The 21,338-nt window shown below is 35.5% G+C and overlaps 4 protein-coding genes across 4 annotated transcripts; all 4 read left to right on the top strand.

The window, feature by feature from the left end:
• Positions 1 to 449: 449 nt before the first annotated feature.
• Positions 450 to 2,248, top strand: LOC130744903 (uncharacterized). The gene is made up of 4 exons (XM_057597063.1): positions 450 to 470; positions 878 to 967; positions 1,365 to 1,658; positions 1,760 to 2,248. The coding sequence occupies exons 1-4, from the start codon at positions 450 to 452 to the stop codon at positions 2,156 to 2,158; spliced, it is 804 nt and encodes a 267-aa protein (XP_057453046.1). The 3' UTR covers positions 2,159 to 2,248.
• Positions 2,249 to 2,935: 687 nt separating this feature from the next.
• Positions 2,936 to 3,732, top strand: LOC130746761 (uncharacterized). The gene is made up of 2 exons (XM_057599484.1): positions 2,936 to 3,062; positions 3,142 to 3,732. Exons 1-2 carry the CDS (start codon positions 2,954 to 2,956, stop codon positions 3,594 to 3,596), a joined length of 564 nt encoding a protein of 187 aa, XP_057455467.1. The 5' UTR covers positions 2,936 to 2,953; the 3' UTR covers positions 3,597 to 3,732.
• A 1,134-nt stretch (positions 3,733 to 4,866) lies between these two features.
• Positions 4,867 to 9,081, top strand: LOC130746760 (secretory carrier-associated membrane protein 1-like). Its single transcript, XM_057599483.1, has 12 exons — positions 4,867 to 5,166; positions 6,302 to 6,403; positions 6,495 to 6,557; positions 6,656 to 6,689; positions 6,785 to 6,907; positions 7,349 to 7,411; positions 7,492 to 7,585; positions 7,968 to 8,013; positions 8,099 to 8,166; positions 8,321 to 8,369; positions 8,541 to 8,606; positions 8,689 to 9,081. Exons 1-12 carry the CDS (start codon positions 5,104 to 5,106, stop codon positions 8,773 to 8,775), a joined length of 858 nt encoding a protein of 285 aa, XP_057455466.1. The 5' UTR covers positions 4,867 to 5,103; the 3' UTR covers positions 8,776 to 9,081.
• Positions 9,082 to 10,999: 1,918 nt separating this feature from the next.
• On the top strand, positions 11,000 to 11,585 carry LOC130746762 (uncharacterized). Its single transcript, XM_057599485.1, has one exon. The coding sequence runs from the start codon at positions 11,147 to 11,149 to the stop codon at positions 11,351 to 11,353; it is 207 nt and encodes a 68-aa protein (XP_057455468.1). The 5' UTR covers positions 11,000 to 11,146; the 3' UTR covers positions 11,354 to 11,585.
• The last annotated feature ends 9,753 nt before the right edge of the window (positions 11,586 to 21,338 follow it).

Here is a 21,338-nt window from a genome sequence, read left to right as displayed (position 1 = left end):
CACAAATGGTTCCCCACTGAATCTCGTCGCCGCCGCCGTCACGATCGACGTTCTTTGGATTCAACTCATCGACATTCTCATTCGAATTGAATCAGTTCATCAAAACCCAATCGTGCAGTTCCTTTTCTCTCTATTTCTCCTACCAAGGTGCGTCTTCGTCTGTTTCGAATTCATCAAATTGCAACTCTGTTTTCATTATCTTGAATTCATCAAATTGGGATTTATATGTTATAATCTGATTAGGGTTTGATAATTGATCCTGCTTATGTTATCAATTTTGAGAGATTCACTTTCTGTTGGTGGTTCTGTTCTTTGCCAATTTCGAATTCATCTGGTTGCGTTCTGATTTTTGTGATTTTCATTTTGTGTGAATTTGTTCCCCAAATTTCCAGTTCAACATTGTGATTGAAATTGAAATCACCACACTGAAATTTCCAGTTTATAATTACATGGATCTGTATGTGTCTTATGTAGTTATGTTAGATTTTATTTCTTATTTCTTTGTTCTGTTTCCCTGTAGTAGATTTGTTATGATTAACTTATGGCTAGTGATCATGGTGCTATATATATGCTTTGAGACTTTGTTAATGTCATCTTCTGATCATTTTAAGCTTAGTGGTTAACAAGTGATAAGACTACGTGTGATGACTGTTTAACTTTGAGGAACAATGATATGGTAAACACTAATCAAAGTGTGACAATTTGAAGCATTTTAACACTATAAAGACCAACAAAACAAAATTGAAGCAAAGGATTAAAGCTAAAGAAAATTGAATTGGGTGATTCTTTCAAAGTTGAATGCTTCATTGCATGGTGGAACTGTAATTTGCAGAACTTGACAACACCCCATTTTGATTTTCTACTTTAATTTGCACAGCTTGAAACAAAGAGAATTTTGCTTGACATTTTTAAGGAAAAGCAGAAGAAAAGTGCTGAAGCTTCTACAATACCAAGTTTCTACAAGAAGGTATGTGAAAGCATTGCTTGTTCACACTCATTTTGGTATGTTACACCCACTTATCAATGGTAGGTTTGATTTTTAGCTTCTTTTGCTTCTAAGTTTGATTCTGTTTTCTACTTTCTTTTTTCTTTTTTCTCAATTATCAATGGCATCATCATCTATGTACTGTGTTCTCTGGTAGCATTTCATTTCATGGACAAGTTGAAACGGTTGCTGTTTTGATTGCTAATTTCCTTATGTAAATTTTAATATTCCATTTGTATGCACTGTCAAGAATTCAAGAAAGATAGTTAGTTAACTTGCAATATTAATTGAATTGAATGATGTGCTTACCATTCACTTATATACTGTTTCTTAAAGCTTGTTGAAATGTCTCAAGTTCATGTGAAACGAAAGAGAGCAGATTGGAGTGATAAGAATCTTGGAATTTTTTTTGAAAGTGTGCGTTGAAGAGGTACGTGCTGGGAATAGACCTCACACTCACTTTACAAGAACTGGATGGGCAAATATACAAGCCAAGTTCAACAATGCCACAAAGTTAGCATATGATTATAAAAAATTTAAAAATAAGTGGGATCATTTGAAAGTAGATTGGGCATTATGGACAAAGCTTAATGCAATAGAATCAGGTCTTGGTTGGGATGCAACTAAGAGAACAGTAGCTGCTAGTGATGAATGGTGGGAGGCCAAAATCAAGGTATGTGTGATGACTGTTTATTTCAGCTATTGTATTTGCATGATCTGCTCTACAATTTCCTGAGTTTTGCAAGTGTTAATCCTTGTTTTTCTTTTTCACAGGAGAGTCCTGAGGTTGGAAAGTTTAGAGATGAAGGTCTGAAATTTTTTCCTGAGATGGAAATTTTATTCAAGGGTGTAGTTGCTACTGGTCTTGCAGCATATGCTCCATCTGAAGATTCAAGAGACTCTCACGGTCAAAGCATTAGAGTGGAAGAGTCATTTGATGCTGATATTGATGAGGCCGAAACAGAAGAGCATGGGATTGAGGTAGAAATGACAGCGCAACCATCATCTTCAAGGGGAAATGGACAAAGGAAGAGAGGTAGAGAGGGTGAGAAGAAAGTTGGGGCTGCGGCTAACCTCTCTAGTCAATTGGAACGTGTTATTAATAGCTTTGAGTCAAGTGATCCTGGATCTAAAAATGATCCTGCGACATATGTTAGTGTTATGACTTTATGAATTTTGGATATGCGATCTTATGTGGTCTTGTTTGGATATTTTATGACATATGTTAGTGTTATGACTTTCTGAATTTTGGATATGTGATCTTCTATGAGCTTGTTTGGATATTTTATGACATGATATTTTAGTTTTGCTTTCCACTTTTATTGGTTTGATATAATTTTAACAATGAAATCTCACAGGATGTCTTCATCAGAGTTAGAGGAGAAGAAAAAGGTTGTGTACGCACTTGTATGCGAAGTTGTGAATTACTTCACGAGTAATGTTGTCAAAAGTCCACGTAGAGATTCAGATCAAACAGGTTATCGTTGGGTTTCTAAAATTCTAAATGGTCATCCGATTCGTTGTTACCAAATGTTTAGAATGAAGAAACATGTCTTCTTCCATTTATGTGATGTGTTGCAAAACAAGTATAACTTGAGGCCAACTCGCAATGTGGGAATTTATGAGCAGGTTGCTTTTTTTTTATACATGGTGGGTCAACCAGCTTCTGTTCGCAATTTAGAGGAGAGATTCCAACATTCTGGAGAAACAATATCTAGACAGTTTCATAGCGTCCTAAATGCTGTTTGTGGACTTGCAAGAGACATAATTAAACCTATTGACTCATCATTTAGTGATGTTCCTGATGAGATTAAGAATGATGTCAGATATTACCCTTATTTTAAAGATTGCATTGGTGCAATAGATGGTACTCACATAAGAGTTTGTGTTCCTCCTCAACTTCAGGCAACTTATATTGGTAGGAAAGGTTACACTACCACTAATGTCATGGCTGCTTGTGATTTCAACATGTGTTTCACCTTTGTCTGGGCTGGGTGGGAGGGTTCTGCACATGATGCTAAGATTTTTATGGAGGCTCTGCGTAGACCATCATTGCATTTTCCCCATCCTCCTCATGGTACGTAATATTTAAAACTTATAATTATATAATATTGTTACACTTATGTATTAACATGCGATAATATTTTATTGTTTAGGTAAATATTATCTTGTTGATGCGGGATACCCTACTTTTATGGGTTTTCTAGGGCCATACAAAAAAAATAGGTATCATCTTCCGCAATTCAGAAATGGACCTAGAATAACAGGGAGAGTTGAGGTGTTCAATTATTATCATTCTAGTCTTCGCAATGTGATTGAACGATCATTTGGTTGTTGCAAAGCAAAATGGAAGATACTAGGTAGTATGCCTTCTTATGATTTGAAGACACAAAACAAAATCATTACGGCTTGTATGGCTTTGCATAACTTTATTAGAAGAAATGATAGAAGTGATGAAGAATTTGATGCAAATTATGAAAATGAAGATGGAGGAGGAGAAAATGAAGCTGGCCCAAGTACTGTTACATGGGAGGAACCTGATTTTCAAAGTTCCTTGCAAATGGAGCAAATTAGGGAACACATCAAAAATATGTTTCCAACACGAGTTTAGCTTTTTTCCTAGTTATCTATGATACTTTAGTAGATATGTCTTTTTATTTGTAAGGTGGTATGATTATATTCAAGACTACGAATTATGATTTGTATTAACTATTTGATACTTGATATGGTTTGACGTTATTGTTAGAGCATTGTTAACATTATGATATTATGGCATTTTTTTTTAGTAGAGATGCTTAGTGTACACACACATTTAATTTTTTGAAAATTTCTAACACAAATAAATAAAACATTTCAATGTTATTTTAAAAAAACATTGTTCAAATATTTTTTGCCAAAAATATTTCATTAAAAGCTACAAATATAATATTTATTTATAAAATAACTTAAATAATTTTACTAATAAATAGTTTAATGATAAATTTTTTAGTATTTAAATATTTGAATCTATTAATATTAAAATCATGACCTTTTTCGTAATTTTATAAAATAAAAGTGCTTATACAAATGTATCCAAACGCCACTTTCTACTTGAATAAGCACTTATGTATGTGTGCATCCAAACGCTAAATAGCTTATTTAAGAGGAGCTTTTTCATTTAGAGCTTCTACAAAAAGCTCTTTTTCTATAAGAGCTTATAAAGAAGCTCATCCAAACTGCCTCTATAATACCCTCATTATTCACTGCTAGAATCACAACAGGCATGAAAGAAGCCTGAAAAGAACAAGTAATTAGATGCAGGAAAAATATTATGCACAAACAAAATATATAATAGCTGAATGGTAAGATGAAAGCCCAAGAAGAAGGTATGATGATATTGCTTATTTCACCGCATGCACTGGCACATTAACAACAATATTTTGGCACGAACCACATGGAAGAGAAGGAAGACACCAGAGCATGGAAGCAAGGCCACCATTAAAAGTGAAGAAAAGCATTTTTTTCGAACAAAATATCCCCCTCCAATTCCTCACTTTTGGAGGGGAAACAAAATGGTCTTAGGAGAGTCTTCTCCTAAGAAATGAACCAAACATAATAATTTTGGTGTCCCAACTTTAATTTTCACAATTTTTGTCCTAGTTTAGTGGTTCTGCAGTTTTGATCCCCATCATTTTCTTTTCACAATTTTGGTCCCCCAAGATTAGTGATTCTAGAATTTTGGTCCCCTTAATTTTTCAATTTTGCTAATATGATCACATATATGACAAAAGATCAAAATTATGAAATCATTAAATTAGAGACCACCCTAAACTTTGATTATGCATGGAATTTTCTTAAAAAAAGAAAGATTATGCATGAAAATTTTCCTTCCTCCCCATTGTTCCTCCTCTTCAGTTTTCCTTCCCACTCAACAAACAAACAAACAAACCAGCGTTAACGTAACGAGAAGCCGTTCATTTCCATTCCCAGGCCTACAACAAACATCTTCCTCCCCTGTTTTTGAATGCCATTCTCATTTAATTTCTCTTCTCATCAATTCCCGTATCCATTTTTTTTTCTCTTCTTTTCTTTTTTCACCTTGATTCCAATCTAGATCTCCGTGTTTGGCCTCAAATTCCATGAGTAACTACGACACCAACTCCAACCCCTTCGCCGAAGAAGATGTCAATCCCTTCGCCGCCGTGAGTTTCTATCTTAACTCTCTTCATTTTCCTTACCGCATTGCATGAATAGTTTCATCTCGTGTCACATTCACATTGTAATTGCATGTTGTTGATGAATAAAACTGCATGCATTTGATTTATGGCTTCAATGCTATGTTGAATGAAATCATTGATGAATTGAATGAAATTCGTAATGTATATAGCTAAATGGACCTATCAATTCATGCTTCTATAGCTGCGCGATGATATGGTAAAACTTTTAGATATTGTCAAATGTTGTGGAACTTGTTCATGTATCAGATTGTAGAACTTTGAAAGAAAATGTTTCTTAAGAATAAAGCCCCTCAATGATTCCTTCATTCATTCATTCTTTGTAATGATATTTAATTATTTATTAGCTTTAAATTATCTATCTTTCTTAACACACACACATATATTGAGAATGTTTATCATTGACTTTGCTGGTTCCTTTAGTTTTACTTAGTAATATTTTAAAGATCTATAAATTTATGCATTTTCATTGAGAATATTAGGATGGAGCTGGTAAAGGAAAATCAATTATAGTGGAGGTGCATTCTACACTACTAGATGTCGTCCCGTTCATTCCATACTATCATTATATTAAGGGTTTTGATTCATTCACACTCATTTTCCCATTTTCTCTTTCTTATTTTCCTATTATATCAATCATCATATATCTCACTTCTCTTTCTTCTAGGTGTATTTGCTACCTGGGGTGTTCATTATACTTTTTCATTTTATTAACTTGAAACCCTTATTTATTTGACTATAGCAGCATGCTGTTGAGTTAGTTTGGTAAACTAAGGTAGTTAGATTCAGTTAATTGAACTGCATTAAACTGTGTATATACCTATTTATATAAGTTAATAAAAAAGATCAATCAATAGAGAATTTTTTTTCTCATATCTTCTCTCTATTTGATTGATCTCCTAACATATTTGGACTAAGGATGGACATTGAATAGACATGTTTTAACTTTTGATAAGTATCCTCTGTTTTTAGATTGAGCAAGGGCATTGCATCGATATAGTTCCTTGATTGTGGTTAATATATAGAACTTGAAATGTAAAGAAAAGGTTATATGCCTTTTTATCATTCATTAAATTTCTACATTTTTTTTATAAACCTGCAGAACGCAGGAAGCGTTCCCCCTGCAACCTCAAAGCTTAAACCCCTTCCTCCTGAGCCTTATGATCGTGGAGCAACTATTGACATTCCTCTTGATACCTCAAAGGTAGATAAATCAGATTATGAAAATGTCAAAACTATCATGCCATAGTGCTGCTGACCAAATATAAAATCAATTATTTCATTTTAAACTGTAGGACATCAAGGCAAAGGAGAAAGAACTTCAAGCCAGAGAAGCTGAGTTGAAAAGAAGGGAACAGGTTATTCAGACTGATCTCTTTTTTCGCTGTTCTATGTGAGCTGAATATCATATCTTTTGTACTAATAAAGTAATTCATGATCTCTTGATATTTTGTAGGAGCTAAAGCGAAAGGAAGATGCTATAGCACGAGGTATTTTGAGCTCATCTATACCTCCTGAAGCCAATATGATTTACAGGAACATTGCTTTCAGTTTGGTGGTTTACATTGTGTTTTTTTGTTTGCAGCTGGAATAGTTATAGAGGAAAAGAATTGGCCTCCTTTTTTCCCCATCATTCATCATGATATTGCAAAAGAAATACCATTGCATCTTCAAAGGATCCAGTATGTTGCGTTTACAACATGGTTAGGTATGTTGAAGTCCATTTTTTTTCAAAAGATTTGCAAGTCTTGATCTTGATAAATTTTATGCTAAAAGGAGTTTCGTTTTGGTAGGCAGTTTTCATTAAAAGAATCATAGTGTGCACATTTTTTTCTTATCGTTTATTGTTTTCTTAGACTAATATTGAAGTTTGCTTCAATAAATTTCATAACAAAGTTGAAGACTTCTAAAACTCATGTACCATGTCATTGTAACTTCTGAGTTCTGACAAATGTACATGACACGGTAATGTCTTCTTTTTCTTTTTCAGCTGGGAGATGTATCTTCCATTCTTTTCCTTCGCTCTATAAATAGAACTACAAAGCCTTCTCCCCCTTTTGCAGAAATTTCCAGTATAAATATCTTTTTATAAGAATTTATCTTGCTTTAATTATTGTATCTTAGTTTGGAACTTTGCGACAAACTGCAGGCTTTATCATATGTCTTGTATGGAATATTGTGGCTGTTACTATGGCTTGGATCAAAGGAGAAGGTTTGTTTTACAACTTCATATTGGACCATCAATCATACTAGGCCATGCTGTTATTGACATGAACTTGACTTACATTGTAGGTACGTCAATATGGTTTCTTGCTATCATATACTTCATTGCTGGTGCCCCTGGATCCTATGTGATATGGTATCGCCCTCTTTATCGTGCTATGAGGTAGTCATCAATCTGATTGAATTCAAAATTTTCTAGTCTGGTGTGTATATGCAATAGGTTTTCAGCCTTTCTTTTAAACTCTGAAAAATTATTAATGTCATCTAGTTGGCCTTATCACCAATATGAAGCATCAAGTATGTTGTTGCAACAGTAGTATACTAGTATGCCATTTAGGGAACTTTGTGGAGACAGATGGAGCATGTTGGCCTTTGACCAAATTGCATTAAAAAAGCACTGAGATGTAAATGTCTTTTAAGGAATGCTATGAAAATGAATAATTTTATCTACTGAAAATCGAGATCCTTCGTTCTTTTTAACCTGATTTTATCATTCCGATTTGGTATGTTTTTGGTTTACAATTATGTGCCATCACGTGTTACAGGACAGACAGTGCTCTAAAGTTTGGCTGGTTCTTCCTGTGTTACATTGTAAGTTTTCTATATTTTCTAATAATTCATAATGTGCTGATTTTGCAAAGTGCTCATGTCCTTTTTCCAATTTATGTCCAAGCAGTGGCATGTTGCGTTCTGCATTTTTGCTGCAGTTGCTCCTCCAATTATCTTCAAAGGAAAATCTCTAACGTGAGATCCTGTCCACTCTTGCATTCCTTTTATATAATTATATAGGAAAACACTTAGATCAGTTATTTAATTGCAATAATTTTTCGTTTTCATCACGATTGCACTTTTATTCGAACTAATGGTTGTGTTGTTTTTTATGTTATGCTGTGGACAGAGGTATACTACCTGCGCTTGAGGTGTTGACCTACAATGTATTGGTTGGGGTATGTTCCAATTGTGTTGTTATTTGTTTTCCTTCTAATTTGCTACTAGTTTCTTGATAAAGAGTCATAAACAATAGTTGGACCTTATTTTGCTCCAAAAGGAAGGGTTAATTTTACTTCAAGTCATGATTAAAATGTATGAATGATGCTAATATTTGGGCTGAATTGCAGGTATTCTACTTAATTGGGTTTGGTTTTTTCACGATAGAATCACTCTTAAGCATCTGGGTTATGCAGGTTAACTATAATAAACAATTGCCTTGTTATTCTTTTGACTTTGCATCTACTTTCTTGTTTGATAATTGATTTGCATTTGCAGCAAGTATACATGTACTTTCGCGGCAGTGGGAAGGCTGCAGAGATGAAGCGCGCGGCTGCGAGAGGGACCATGATGGCAGCTATGTGATAGGCAGGGAGGGCGACTAAATGAGGAAATTGGCACCAGCAAATGTGTTCCTGATGATTTTCCAGTTCCTTGCACCCTTTCTGTTTGGATGTTTATTCCCTAGGTTTTGGCCTAGGAATTGAGTCACACTAAAAGGTTAACATAGAAATTGTAGTTGTGCATAGATAGGCTAACATTGTCTCAGACTGAGATGCTCCCTTGATGTATGACTTGTTACAGAGAATATTGTCTATATTTGATATTAACAATATGGTTTGTAAAATATTTTTCGGGCTAAAAAAAGAATCAGTTATAATTTTTGAAGAATAAAAATATTCTTATGGAAAGTGGCTTGTGCTCGCTCTGTGAATTGGTTCCGGAGTCAATCATTCATATCTTATAGGATTGTCATAATGAGATGGAGATCACATATTCTAGATTCTAAGGTGTGGATTAACTTCTTTAGTGTTGGCCGAAGTGTTTGCCTCATCCTATTTGACACTTGTTGTAGGCATCTGGAATTTTGGCATGGTAGCAGCACTTTTGTCTTCTCCAGAAGTTTGACATAAGAGGAGATCTTATAGTGCCCAAATTATGGATATTAACTGAAAGGTAGGTCGACAGCCATTTGCTCTATGGTAGCAATGCTAAGTGCAAGCTATGTGAAGATTGTCAGAACAAGGCCATGTGAAACTTATATACAAACATAAGTTAGTGATGACCTCCTAATTTCAAGGAGGCTACTTGCGAATGTTGTCAGAACAAGTGTTGTAAAACATGGAGATAAGAAGCCTCAAAATCAGCCTTGTTTTGTGGGGCGTCAATTTGGGCAGTTGCAATTGATGCTTTAAACTTGTTGCTTGTATATGATTTTCTACACTCTTATATTTGAGTGTTATGAGACATTTTTCAGATATTTGACTAGGGGAGAAGGTGAATTCGAATTGGGGAGTGTGAGAGAAAAAAAAAATTGTGTTAAAAACGACATAGATAAAAAAGAAGAGTGGTACCTAGTTTGAAAGTATTGCATACGGCTACAATGTCAAGTCTTCAAATGATGTGAAAACTGCATAGATAAATTTTTTATGGAAGAACTAATTTCAACTTGTCAAAACTACAAGTAGCGTGCGGATGCATTGATACAATTAGGATTACAAAAGACGTTGAAATGAAACATTTACAAAGTGAAGAACGGAAGAGTTGTAAGTGTAATTCGTATGTGTGTGACTATGAATGTTCCAGCAGATATATATATATATATGCAAGATATGTTGTCAACCAATGAACTATAGGAGAAGCTCGAAGAGTTCTAATAGGAAAAATAACATCTCAAATCATTTGTTATAGTTTCACAATTTACACTTGGAAAATAATATGAAAACATTAGATTATCTTAGCTCTCAATGGCATTGTCTCGGAACTAGTTATTTTGTGTTGTGATTGCATTCATGTTAAATTTACCCTCACCCTAAAGAACGAGTGAAGACTTAGGGTGTGTTTGGTTCCAATTCTCAACGTGGATCTGAGCTCCAAACGTGGATCAGAACCTCAAACGTGGATCTCCATTGTTTTGAAGATGTTTGGAAACCAATTTTGAGAATTAATTTTACGAGTTTGATTCGGATCGGGCAGAATTAACTTGAAGTAACTTCTTCATCTAACTGATCCGATTCTGTGTATTTGTACTTCGTTACGAAAATCAATTATGAGTAAGTGTGTGTTTGGTTTCAAATCTGGAGAGGCCAAACGTGGATCCAGAAATCCAAAAACAACTATTTTTTGCTTCTGAAACATAAATCACGTCACTTAAACTCACGTTACTAAATTCAATTCTGACAAGATGCAATTTTAATCATATACAATTCTTCTAACACTGATCCAGACACACACTTAACTTACAAGCTGTAAAATACGAAATCATGTTGAACCTATGGGTTTTAAGGAATATACTTTAAGAAACCCAAGATCTATACAGGGGGCGGGGCCAGAAGAGCAAACTGGCAATTGGCAAACAAAATATCAACAAGGACCTACCAACTGCCACCAGCATTACGCCCTGTCATTTATTACAAAAACACGTTCTTTGACTGCCACGTGCATTTAACCTTTGTATTTTCACTAAACATCGAACAACTCTCCACACGTTAACCTTCTCAACCGTCAAAAATAATCTCAAACATGATCGAACTTTAAACAGGCCCATTTTGGGGTATGCGATAAGCAAGCTTTCTCATAAGACATTAAACTCCATTGCCTGCCCCAACAAACTACTGTCACTCAGCATCAATTCAGTTTTATTATATATTCTTCATCTTCCTCAACTGCTAGTTCTCAAAACTATCAAAACAGAACTAGCTAGAGTTAAAGAAACGACGAGGGATCATTGAGGATAATGGTGTTCTTTTGTTTCCTGGTGGATCAGAGGAGGGAGATGCAGCGGAGCAAGCCGGCGGCGGGGATCTGCTCACGGTGTGGCGGAGGAGCTAGTGTGGCGGATATGAAGACGGCGACGAGGTTTTGCTATGTCCCTTTTTACTGGAAATCATGGAGGGCACTTGTTTGCACTTTTTGTGGAGCTGTTCTTCGTTCTTACCATTAGTTTGAGAGTAATTAATTAACATTGATATTATGTATGTGGTTAGGAGAATTGAAGTAGCTAGAGTATAACTATAGGGGGCTTTGTTTACTCATGTCTCCTTGGTAGTGGTTTCTGGTTGGTTGCTAACTCATGAATATGGAATGATGTGATGATGATCATGCTCTTCCTGTGATTCTATATATCTTTATTAATGTCTACTACTAGTACTAATACTTTTTGATATTCTTTCTTAATCGCTCTCTTTTCTCTTTATCCCCTTTGATTTTGGAACTCTCTCTTTCTTGATCTCTATTCCCTTATTGGGTGAATTCATTTTTGGGAGATATGTTTTTTTTTTGAAATCATGTTTGGGAGATATGTTGTTCGTGTGCAATACTGCAATTTCTTTTCTAAAGCATGTCTAATTTGTTCATTTATATGCTTCTAAATAAGACTAACTTTCAAACTATAATATTTAGAGTAAACTTACCAATTCTAATTTTTTTTTTATGAACAAAAGGATGAAGTGAGTTATGGTCGCAACCACGAGTCTTGACATGCTTTTAGGATCATAGGTCGATTATGTATTTATAGATCGCCGATCAATATAGTTCTTACATCGATGGTGGAAATTGAACATACAACTTTTATAGGAAATGTTACGTCCTTACTAAGTCAAAATGTGTTGATAGAAGGGTTCTACGTTAGATCTTGGTGAAGGTGATGATGACACAATCAAATTCTGAAATAATCATATGTCGGGAGAGTTATCTACCAATTGTGTATATTAATCTGTTAGGCGTTGTTGGTAATGTGAAAGGTAGACGGATAAGGAATAGTTATTTTTTTAATTTTATTTGGTGAACATTTAGTAGTTTATAAGAATAATCAAAAGAAGAAAGTTAGAAATATTTTTAACAAATTAATTATATTTAATCCCTTGGCTATTTTTTTCTATTTCTAGAAAGCAAATAAGAAGATACATTAATGTAACTGTAACAAAACAAAAAAACTATAAAGTTTAAGGTTTTTTTGGTGAATATATTTTGTACATTAATGTACGATATTTTATGAGGTACAAATGTACAATACTACGAGGAAGGATCAAGGATGTATTTCCGATGACACGTGCTGCCCATTGTCCGGTTTAAAAGAATTATAAATACGGTTTTAAATAAAAAAATAATTTGTGTTTTCTTTTTGGTGGATAATTTTTTTTTAAGTGATGCTTAAAATATATTTCAAAATAAAGTAAAATTTATTTTAAATTTTTACTTAACTTTAAAAGGTATCAATAAACTATTAGGAGTGTTACTTGTCCTAATTCTCCTCCCCGCCAAAGTTTGAGTGGGTGAAACTAAATTCTGACGGAGTTTTTTCCCTTTATAGGAATGTGGCAGTTTGTGGGGAAGTGGTAAGGATCATTTTTATGCTTTCGTTTTTACCTATTTGAAAAAGTTGAGCTCTTCTTGCTCTTGCTTTTTTTTTTTAAGGTTCAAATTCATTTAATAACAAAGGGAGTCCAATGACAGTTACAACTGATCATCGTAGATCATACATATTACATGAAGAAAATTGGGTCATAATCTCAAATTAACTTACAAAGATAGTTCGTTAACACTTAAGCATGTGACTCCTTAGAAACATATATCTTAACTGAGTTAGAACTAAGGGAGATTTAAGAGAACTCTTGCAAGTCCAAGCCTAAAGATCAGACCCACAACACTGAGCCCATGAAAACTGGGCCAAACAAACCCTAGCCATCAGGTCTCAATACCTAGCCAATAAAGGTGGCGGAAGAGTGGCAGAATGGATCTGTAAGACTATCAAGAAACACAGAAGAACTAAAAACAAATGAGAGCCCCCACTTCAAAACCCAAGATCTACCATCAACAAGAACCAAAGTTGTCTCCTTTCTTCAGATCTCCATTTGATGCTGCTGTGTTCAACTCTTTAGAAGCTTGGATCCGTAGTTATGCCTCTGGCATGGAGAGAGGTGGCTCAGTTGTACCTCGTCGAAAACAGGGTCTATTGGTGTCTACGGTAGTCAGGGGACGGGAGAGGAGAGGGGAAGAGGATGGTTGTGAAGATGAAACGAAACAGAGAAAAAAGGTTGGAGGCAGGAAAGGGGGAACGAGTGGAGGCTGTAGGAAGAAGAAAGAGAGATCTAGAAGAGGAAGACAAGAAAATAAAGCCGATTAAAGGAAAACTCTCACCTAGAAGAGAACCAAACCCATCCAAGGTGGGTAGAAAACCTCTCGCTTAGGGGAGAAACAAACCCACAAAGGGGGTACTGCTCTTGCTCTTTATGCGCGAAGTTGTTGGACATCTTGTTGGGCTTGAGGTTGCTCCATCAAAGAAGCTTCCAAACGATTATCATTGAATTAAATTCTTTCTTGTAGTGTTAATCTTTTGGGGGCTGCGCCTACGGTGGAATATTTTAAATCTGGTCCACCATGGACCAGTTTCAATGATACAATTGAAGTACGAAAATATCCCTGCCTCAATTTTTTTTTCCATCTTTCTCCTTCTCCTTCCATCATCATCATCTCCTTCCATTATCACCATGGTACAACACCACCACCTTCTCCGGCCGCCGACACCAGTCGCGCCGCAACCATCCTCCTCCGCCCAGCCACCACAACAACCACCTTCCCTTCCTCAGCCACCACGCTCCCGCTTCCCCACAATACCACTGCAACCCTTGCATCCAAAACCCCCTAACCACCACCACCCACACCCTCGACTTCCTCCCCCACCACCAACCCACACACACAAATTGTCATCCCAAAACCAAAAACCAGATGAACTCAGATGAACACAGAAGAAGAAGATAAAAAAAAAAGGATTCATTATCTCTGCTCCGTTACCATAAGGATTCAAGCTTCTAACAATCGAAAAATACGAAGGCTTCTCAGATCCAGAACCCCAAATCCTCATCTTCCATCATTCTTCTATGGTTCTTCCTCTATCCTTCATCTTCCTTCATTCATCTCCATATTCCTCTGTCAAAACTACCACCAGATCTGAAACGAATTAACCCAAATCTGGTGGTGGTGGTTGTTCCTCTGTCAAAACCATGAAGACATTGAGGGTGTGGTGGACGAGTTCGACGACGACGGAGCCCCAACGGCTGGCGACGAAGGTGGGGGAACGGAGATGAGATCGGTTTATCTATCCTTGTTTGCATTCACTAGTGGTGGTGCCGTGGTGCTGGGTTTGGGGGTTTCGTGGGTGTTGGTGGGGGTTTGGTGGTGGCGGTGGGTTGGGGGTTTAGTGGTGTTGGGTTTCATATGGGTTAGGAGAAGAGGATGAAACGTTGGGAGGAGTGAGTGGGGTTGGTTATGGGTTAAGATGGGTGTGGAGGTGGTGGTGGGGTGGTTGGGTGGTGGTGGTGGTGCGGTAGTGAGAAGAAGAGAGCGGCGCTGCCATGGGAGGGAGAGGGAGGTGGTGCGGCGCTGCCATGAGAGGGAGAGGGGTGGTGGCGGCTATGGATTTTTCAGAGGTAGGAGAGAAGGCTGCTAGGGTTAGGGTAGAAAAAGTGAAAAGGGTGTTTTAGTAAAGTGATTTATATTTAATAAATAATTTCTTTTATATTTAATTAATCTGAACCGTTAATATTAAAAAAAAATACATCTAACGGTTAGAATAAAACTGGTCCATGGTGAACCAGTTTTATAACTGGCTCACCGTAAGTGGAACCTCTTTTGGGGGGTAAGTTGTATAACTTTTAAGTAGGTTAGCTAGACCTATTATTTAAACAAAGTTCAGTTTAGCTCAACCTATTTCCACTCTTCTCTCATGGTTATAGATTGAGAAGAGACATTGATATGTTTTTTAATAACCACTTGATGAGTTGTAAACCACATTAGTGAAGGACACCACATCTTTCATCGAAAACCAAGTCAATGTATGTATGGGTCCTTTAACTTATAAGCTATATTCAACTTTCTCCTTTATTAATCAATGTGAGACTTCTTTTTTCTTTATTTAATTTTTTATTCACACTTAACAAATTTCCAACAATCCCCCCCTCAATTGTCATCCAACCATCCTTTATCTTAATTAGCGGGGTTGTTGTTGGCTGTCATGTTCGTAACCATCAACTCTGGTACCAGTTGTTATGACTTATGCATGACATGAAGGGTATGTCTCATGGTTATAACATGGGAGGAGGCAATGCTATACAAATTAGTTACGGTAACAATCACCTATAGGTATATCATACCTATAGCCACGATTAATAAGGCGCTTATTGGTAAATAACATTTATTCCTACGCTTTTTATTGCTGTCACTAAAGCTGTCCGTTGGTATATGACATTTTGTAGTGTTTATTTTATTTCTTATTCACATTTGAAGATTTTTTTTTTTGAAATAACACATTTGAAGATCTTAAAAGAAGGGTACGCACAAGTTTTCTCCATCTGACCATCTCTGGGATTTGAATTGAAGCAAATAGAATATTAATTAGCACCCCAATCCACCAGTCTGGTAGATGGACAATGGTGGTGTTAGTGGCCGTACTCATTAAAAACTCAAAGTTGACAAGGTAGATCAAATGGCAGCACGGTACCATGCAGTACCTATTTCTACCATAAATTTTTTACCTGCACAATACAAATGCTCATCAATTTCTGTTTTTAACAATGAGATTAGAAAGAAAAAAATGAAGTAAGTTTCATATGCATCCATTTAGTGTTTATAACAGCACAAGCTTTCTCCACATGTAAGATGGAAATTTCAATCAAATAGTAGTCACTAGTCAGCGTCCCCACCCAAGCAGGGTGGTAGATGGGCGGTGCCACGGTGGTGGTGTTAGCGATGGCACTCATTAATATATCGATAGCTCAACTCAAATTTGACAAGGCATTGCAGCAGCCAGCTCGGTACCCTTCTCTTTCATAAATTTTTTACCTTTTTTATCTAAGCAAATCTATAGTACTCCACGTGACAGTCTTCATATTCGAGCTCTAAGTAGAACATTGTTTAAAGGAAATTAAATTAAGTGAGTACGACATGAATCAACCGCCTAAATTATTTTTCTTCCTAATTGGTCCTTAAAATGTTAAATTTAGTGCTATAATTGCCAACCTTCAGTTAAAAATTGATTTATATAAAATAGATGTTCAAGTCACAAGTTGATCATGAACTTAATTTGAAGCTTTCCGGATACAAAACCATGTCATGGAAGGATAAATGTCGCATATCCTTATGTATCTTCAATTGAAGGGGTTAAAAAGGGAATATAAATAAAGTGGAGTAACTTAATTCTGAAATAGAGAGGAAATAAAGAAGATAGTAATTATGACAAGACGAATAAAGAAGAAAAATAAGAAGGTGCAGAGTACTGCAGAGCACTTCCCGAATTGCACAGATTGAAGAATCTCTCTAAAACTGACTGCTTACAGATGCAGACATACAGTGGTGGTTTAGTTGTTCACATGGTTCATCTTTAAGGCATGCATGTAACTCTAGCTTTTTTTAAGGCATGCATATGTATGTAACTCTGTTATATGTAATTATGTATACCTGCCTATCTCATTTAATAGATAAATGACTTAATTGTAATTTTAGTCCCACACTTATGTGTGAAAAAGGTCCCAAACTTAAAAATCTCAGTTTTCCCTTTGTGCGGGTCTAAACAAACTAGATTTAAACATGATGGGCTGATGACTGACGTGTTAGCCAGTTGTAGGTATAAAGTTAAATTGAATGCAACATTGAAAAGATTACTTCTTAACTTAGAACCATTTTTGCTTCATGCCGGTGACATGAAGAGTTTTTTGGTGTATTTAATTAGTTATTCATGACACACACTTTAAAATAAAAAAAGTGAAGTGAGCGTAATTCTTATTACAAATCAATCTGAAAGTGTATTCTCTCGAATGGTACTAGAAACATTTTATGTAGGGTTACTTTATTAGAGTAACGATGAAACTTCGGTAGGAGGGCGACAAGAAGGAGCTTGGAGGAAGAAGAAGGAAGAGTCTTGAGATCGTCCACCGTCGTTAAGTCCAAGAGGGGTCCTGTAAAGACACTCCAGTGCCTAAGTTAGAAGTTGGAGATTTTAGGGATTTCTTCAAGTGTTGGGGCGAAATGTGTTTACCTGCTTAATCTTTGTGTTTGGCCTTTTATACTTGAGAGTGTTATGGGAGGTCTCGAGAATTGCAATGAGGGTTTGGTATGGTGGTAAATCTCAACTGTTGGGTCTCATGTTGTCTTCAAAGTTCTGAAGGCAGTTTTGTGAGCGAGATATGGAGTCTTGAGCTCGATGCCTACATCCGTAGCTAGGTGGAAGGGCTCATGATGGGACGTGATGAGGTGACATAAATGTGTTTGATACTTATGCCCTAGAGTAGTCGTAGTCGAGAGGAGGATGGACGTATGGGTTCCTTTGAGGATGGACATAATTGAAAATGGCGCTTGATTGGAAGTAGATCTTGATCCATGGAAATATGGTTGTCAAATGGTCAATTGAATTGAGCCCCGAAACACTTTACATCCCTACAATTAATAAAGAGTACAAACGATGAGAATCATGGTTGAACTATAGCTCTCCAAGTTATATATGCATTTGGGTAGATTTGATATTTTAAAGTTAAAATACATGCAAAAGTTTCCTCACTTGTCTTTTCATATGAATATGTCAATACATATACTCGATATTATAGATTTTCCTTTTTTTAAATCAATACTATAGATATATTTGAATAGATTTATTTAAGATAAAAAATAGTAACACTTTTAGATATATTTTTGATGATCCATAATTAAATTTTCACTTTTTTTAAAAGGAAAGAAACACCAAATTTAATTTTCAAAATATTTAATTTTCGATCTCTTTAAATATTGTAATTTTTAATTTTTGTCTTTAAAACTTGACAAAATACATCCACAACAATTTTCATTCCATAAGGGACCTCTTTTTTTTCCAGACTATTTTGGTTTTAGTGAAGTGACAATTACTCAACTTGGGTTTTTTACAAGGAGAAAATTGCAAAATACTCTCATTACAATATTTACAAGGATAAAATTGCAAAGTCTCTCAAAGAGACACAGCTACTCAAACCCTTGATATAGCCAAAACACTAGAGTTGTTGTGGAGAAGAAGTCAATTAGCAAGCCTAAGCGTGAGTCCTTGGCTCAATTTAAGCAAAATCAGTAAGGCAAAAATTCTTATAAGAAAATGTAGGGGTGCACATGGGTTGAGTTGGATGGATTTTGGTCAAAATAAAATCCGAACCGATCAAAATTGTCTGGGTTGGATTGGGTTGGATTTCACGAATTTCTTCTTCGGACCCGATCCGAACCAACTCGACGAAGTTTGGATTGGGTTGGATGGATTTATTGGGTCACTATATTAAAATAATAATATATCTGAAATATTAAAAAATCTTGCAAAAATTATTATAAATTCAGAAAAAAGTTATAAAAAATATTAAATATGTTATAATACTAAATAGCATGAAAAAGACACAAAATGTTATAGAAATAATACCACATAAATGACATATAGTCAAATATCATGAAAACATAAAACTTCATTACCAAATGACATGAAACAATCTAATATAAATAATATCTAAAAAGTGAAAAACAACACTAAATGTCATGTCATGACGCTTAGAACTTAGATTTCTCCAACATGCCAAATAACTATGTATAAACATGTAACAAATAACTACGAACAAATACTCTAAGTTCAAATATGACAAATAACTACAAATACTTAAGTCTCAAAGTTTCAAAAAGTCATCACTCCGACACTAGCACTCCAAGTATGAGTAAAATTATAAAAATTATTATTATATGTATGGATTCTGGGTTGGGTTGGATAGATTTGAACTGAATCCGAAATCCGATCCGAACTTGGTTGGTTTGTAGTAAAATCTATCCGACTAACCTGATTGCCCGATCCAACCCGCATTTTTTCTATTGGATCGGATTGGGTTGGGCGGGTTCATTGGATTTACCCGGCCCATGTTCACCCCTAAGAAAATGTGCCATTGTCTTAAGACAAAACAAAAGAGGGAGGATTTTTTTTTCAACAATGATATATACACACCTCATTTTCTAAACACTTTATTTTCACTCATTTTTATTTCTATCTCTCTCCTCTTATCATCTATCACATCTCATATTTTCTTTCTCTTACTTTCTCTTTTCTTTCTGTCTCTCTCATCTCCACCTCTCTTCACCTCATATTAGAGGTGTGAACATAACATTATTCGTTAAATTGTATCTAACACTTTTTGTAAATTTTGTAGTTTTGAACAGAGTATCTAGGCTACTTAAATTGAAAAGTCACATAAGATTTATAATAGTTCACCTTAAGACTTGGGGCTACTTATAGTCTCTGGTTGCCACAAAGTGTATCCATTAACTTCAAAAAAGTATTCTATAGAATTCTCTTCTTACAAGTAGTCTTTTACCAAGTCTCTTCATACTCAACAATCTTCACAAAAGCAAAGTGATTTCTACTAAGTTTTTCCTTGAGATAGGTAGTAGACTATGTAAGCTATATGAAACTCTTGTGTTTTTTACTAAGTATTTTTGCACAAATACTACACATGGGCTTAACAAATATTGTAAGTAAGAATGAAACACTTAAGTATGTGTGCGTACCCGTTGACACTAGTGTTAACAGATGTCAGCATTTACTCCGAGATAAAAAGTGAATGAAGCTCACTTGGTGGATCGAAATGAATATGCTTTTATGTTAATTCAACCAGTACTCAAACACACACTTAGAGATTGCTTGCTTGTGTGAATGCTTAGAATGAGTCGCTAATCATCAAACTTTTTTTTATCACCGCCACCAGGTAGCATCCACCACCACATGACACCCACCACCGCCACCACCACACTATCTTTCACTACCACTACCACCACCACTTTCACCTAATACCCTCCATCAGCACCATCGTTGTTGCTAATAGATAACATCCACCATTACCATCACCATTGCCCTGCCACGACAATTGTCATCACTGCTATATAACATCCACCACCACAATTACCAAGTAACATCAACCACCACTATCATTGTATATTTAGTATCCTATACAACCAACGATGCTTGGTACCTAGTATCCTATACAACAACCACCCAACCTTTTTTATAGGTTGATATTGGCATGCTCTACCATGACCACTTCCCTCATCCACTTCGCGCGTTATATTTACCAAGCGGAATTAATGTTTGTAGAAGATGTCTTAAATGGTGGTGACTTTCATTTTTTCTTTTAGAGGCAAATGTTAGTTATCAGCAAATTAATATAAATTATCCCTTCTCAGAGTTCGAACCTTGACCTTTCACCTACAATTACCATTAGCTCAACTTTGTGAGCTACCCATCCCCCTGGTGGTGACTTTTGTGAATTTACAAATTTGACAACTATTTTATTTAAAAGTAAAAATCATAAAAATTTCAACTAGATTTATATAACTATAAACTAGTTTCATTTTTAAAGATTTTGAAACATAAAACAAAAAACCACCCCGAACGTGTCTTAAATAATTTTCCTCTTCACGTCGACCATCTGATTTCCTTACCGATTTTGATATATTCACACAGAACTTTCCCTTACATTACAGTTTCACCAACTCTTTTCATTTTATCTCTCTTTTCTTTATGTTTCACATCACATACTATATCTCTCACCTCTCCATATGGGTGTGGGTGGAATTGGTGTCAATCCAACTTTATTTTTTCTATATAATTCTACCCAAAGTAGTATAAGAGAATTAAGTGAGTTGACGTAGTGGTTTAGTACTTCGTCTCTTAAATGTGGTAGGGGCCTCGATTTTAATCAACTCTTGCGAATTGACAAAACTCTTAACTCTTATCATATTCTTACGATTTAGTGTGCGGCGAAGAATTAAACTTACAACTATTGATTATTGATTGTAGAGACACTACAGTTAATTAACACTAAAAAAGTAGTACTACAAAACGACAATACAGCAAAACGACAGGAATTTGAAATTGCAAAGGATTTTGC

This window comes from Lotus japonicus, chromosome 3 (assembly GCF_012489685.1).
Source record: "Lotus japonicus ecotype B-129 chromosome 3, LjGifu_v1.2".
Taxonomy (NCBI): Eukaryota; Viridiplantae; Streptophyta; class Magnoliopsida; order Fabales; family Fabaceae; genus Lotus; species Lotus japonicus.
Note: the sequence above shows the minus strand (reverse complement) of the source record. Positions and strands in the feature narration are given on the sequence as shown.

Bases quoted from the DNA above. Each gene is read 5' to 3' on its own strand.
- LOC130744903 (XM_057597063.1), top strand. From the start codon at position 450: ATGGATCTGTATGTGTCTTAT. The intron at 471-877 runs GTAGTTATGTTA...TAATTTGCACAG, and splicing joins TGGATCTGTATGTGTCTTAT to CTTGAAACAAAGAGAATTTT. The intron at 1,659-1,759 runs GTATGTGTGATG...TCTTTTTCACAG, and splicing joins GGTGGGAGGCCAAAATCAAG to GAGAGTCCTGAGGTTGGAAA.
- LOC130746761 (XM_057599484.1), top strand. From the start codon at position 2,954: ATGTGTTTCACCTTTGTCTGGGCTGGGTGGGAGGGTTCTGCACATGAT. The intron at 3,063-3,141 runs GTACGTAATATT...TTTATTGTTTAG, and splicing joins TTTTCCCCATCCTCCTCATG to GTAAATATTATCTTGTTGAT.
- LOC130746760 (XM_057599483.1), top strand. From the start codon at position 5,104: ATGAGTAACTACGACACCAACTCCAACCCCTTCGCCGAAGAAGATGTC. The intron at 6,690-6,784 runs GTATTTTGAGCT...TTTTGTTTGCAG, and splicing joins GGAAGATGCTATAGCACGAG to CTGGAATAGTTATAGAGGAA. The intron at 7,586-7,967 runs GTAGTCATCAAT...CACGTGTTACAG, and splicing joins CCTCTTTATCGTGCTATGAG to GACAGACAGTGCTCTAAAGT.
- LOC130746762 (XM_057599485.1), top strand. From the start codon at position 11,147: ATGGTGTTCTTTTGTTTCCTGGTGGATCAGAGGAGGGAGATGCAGCGG.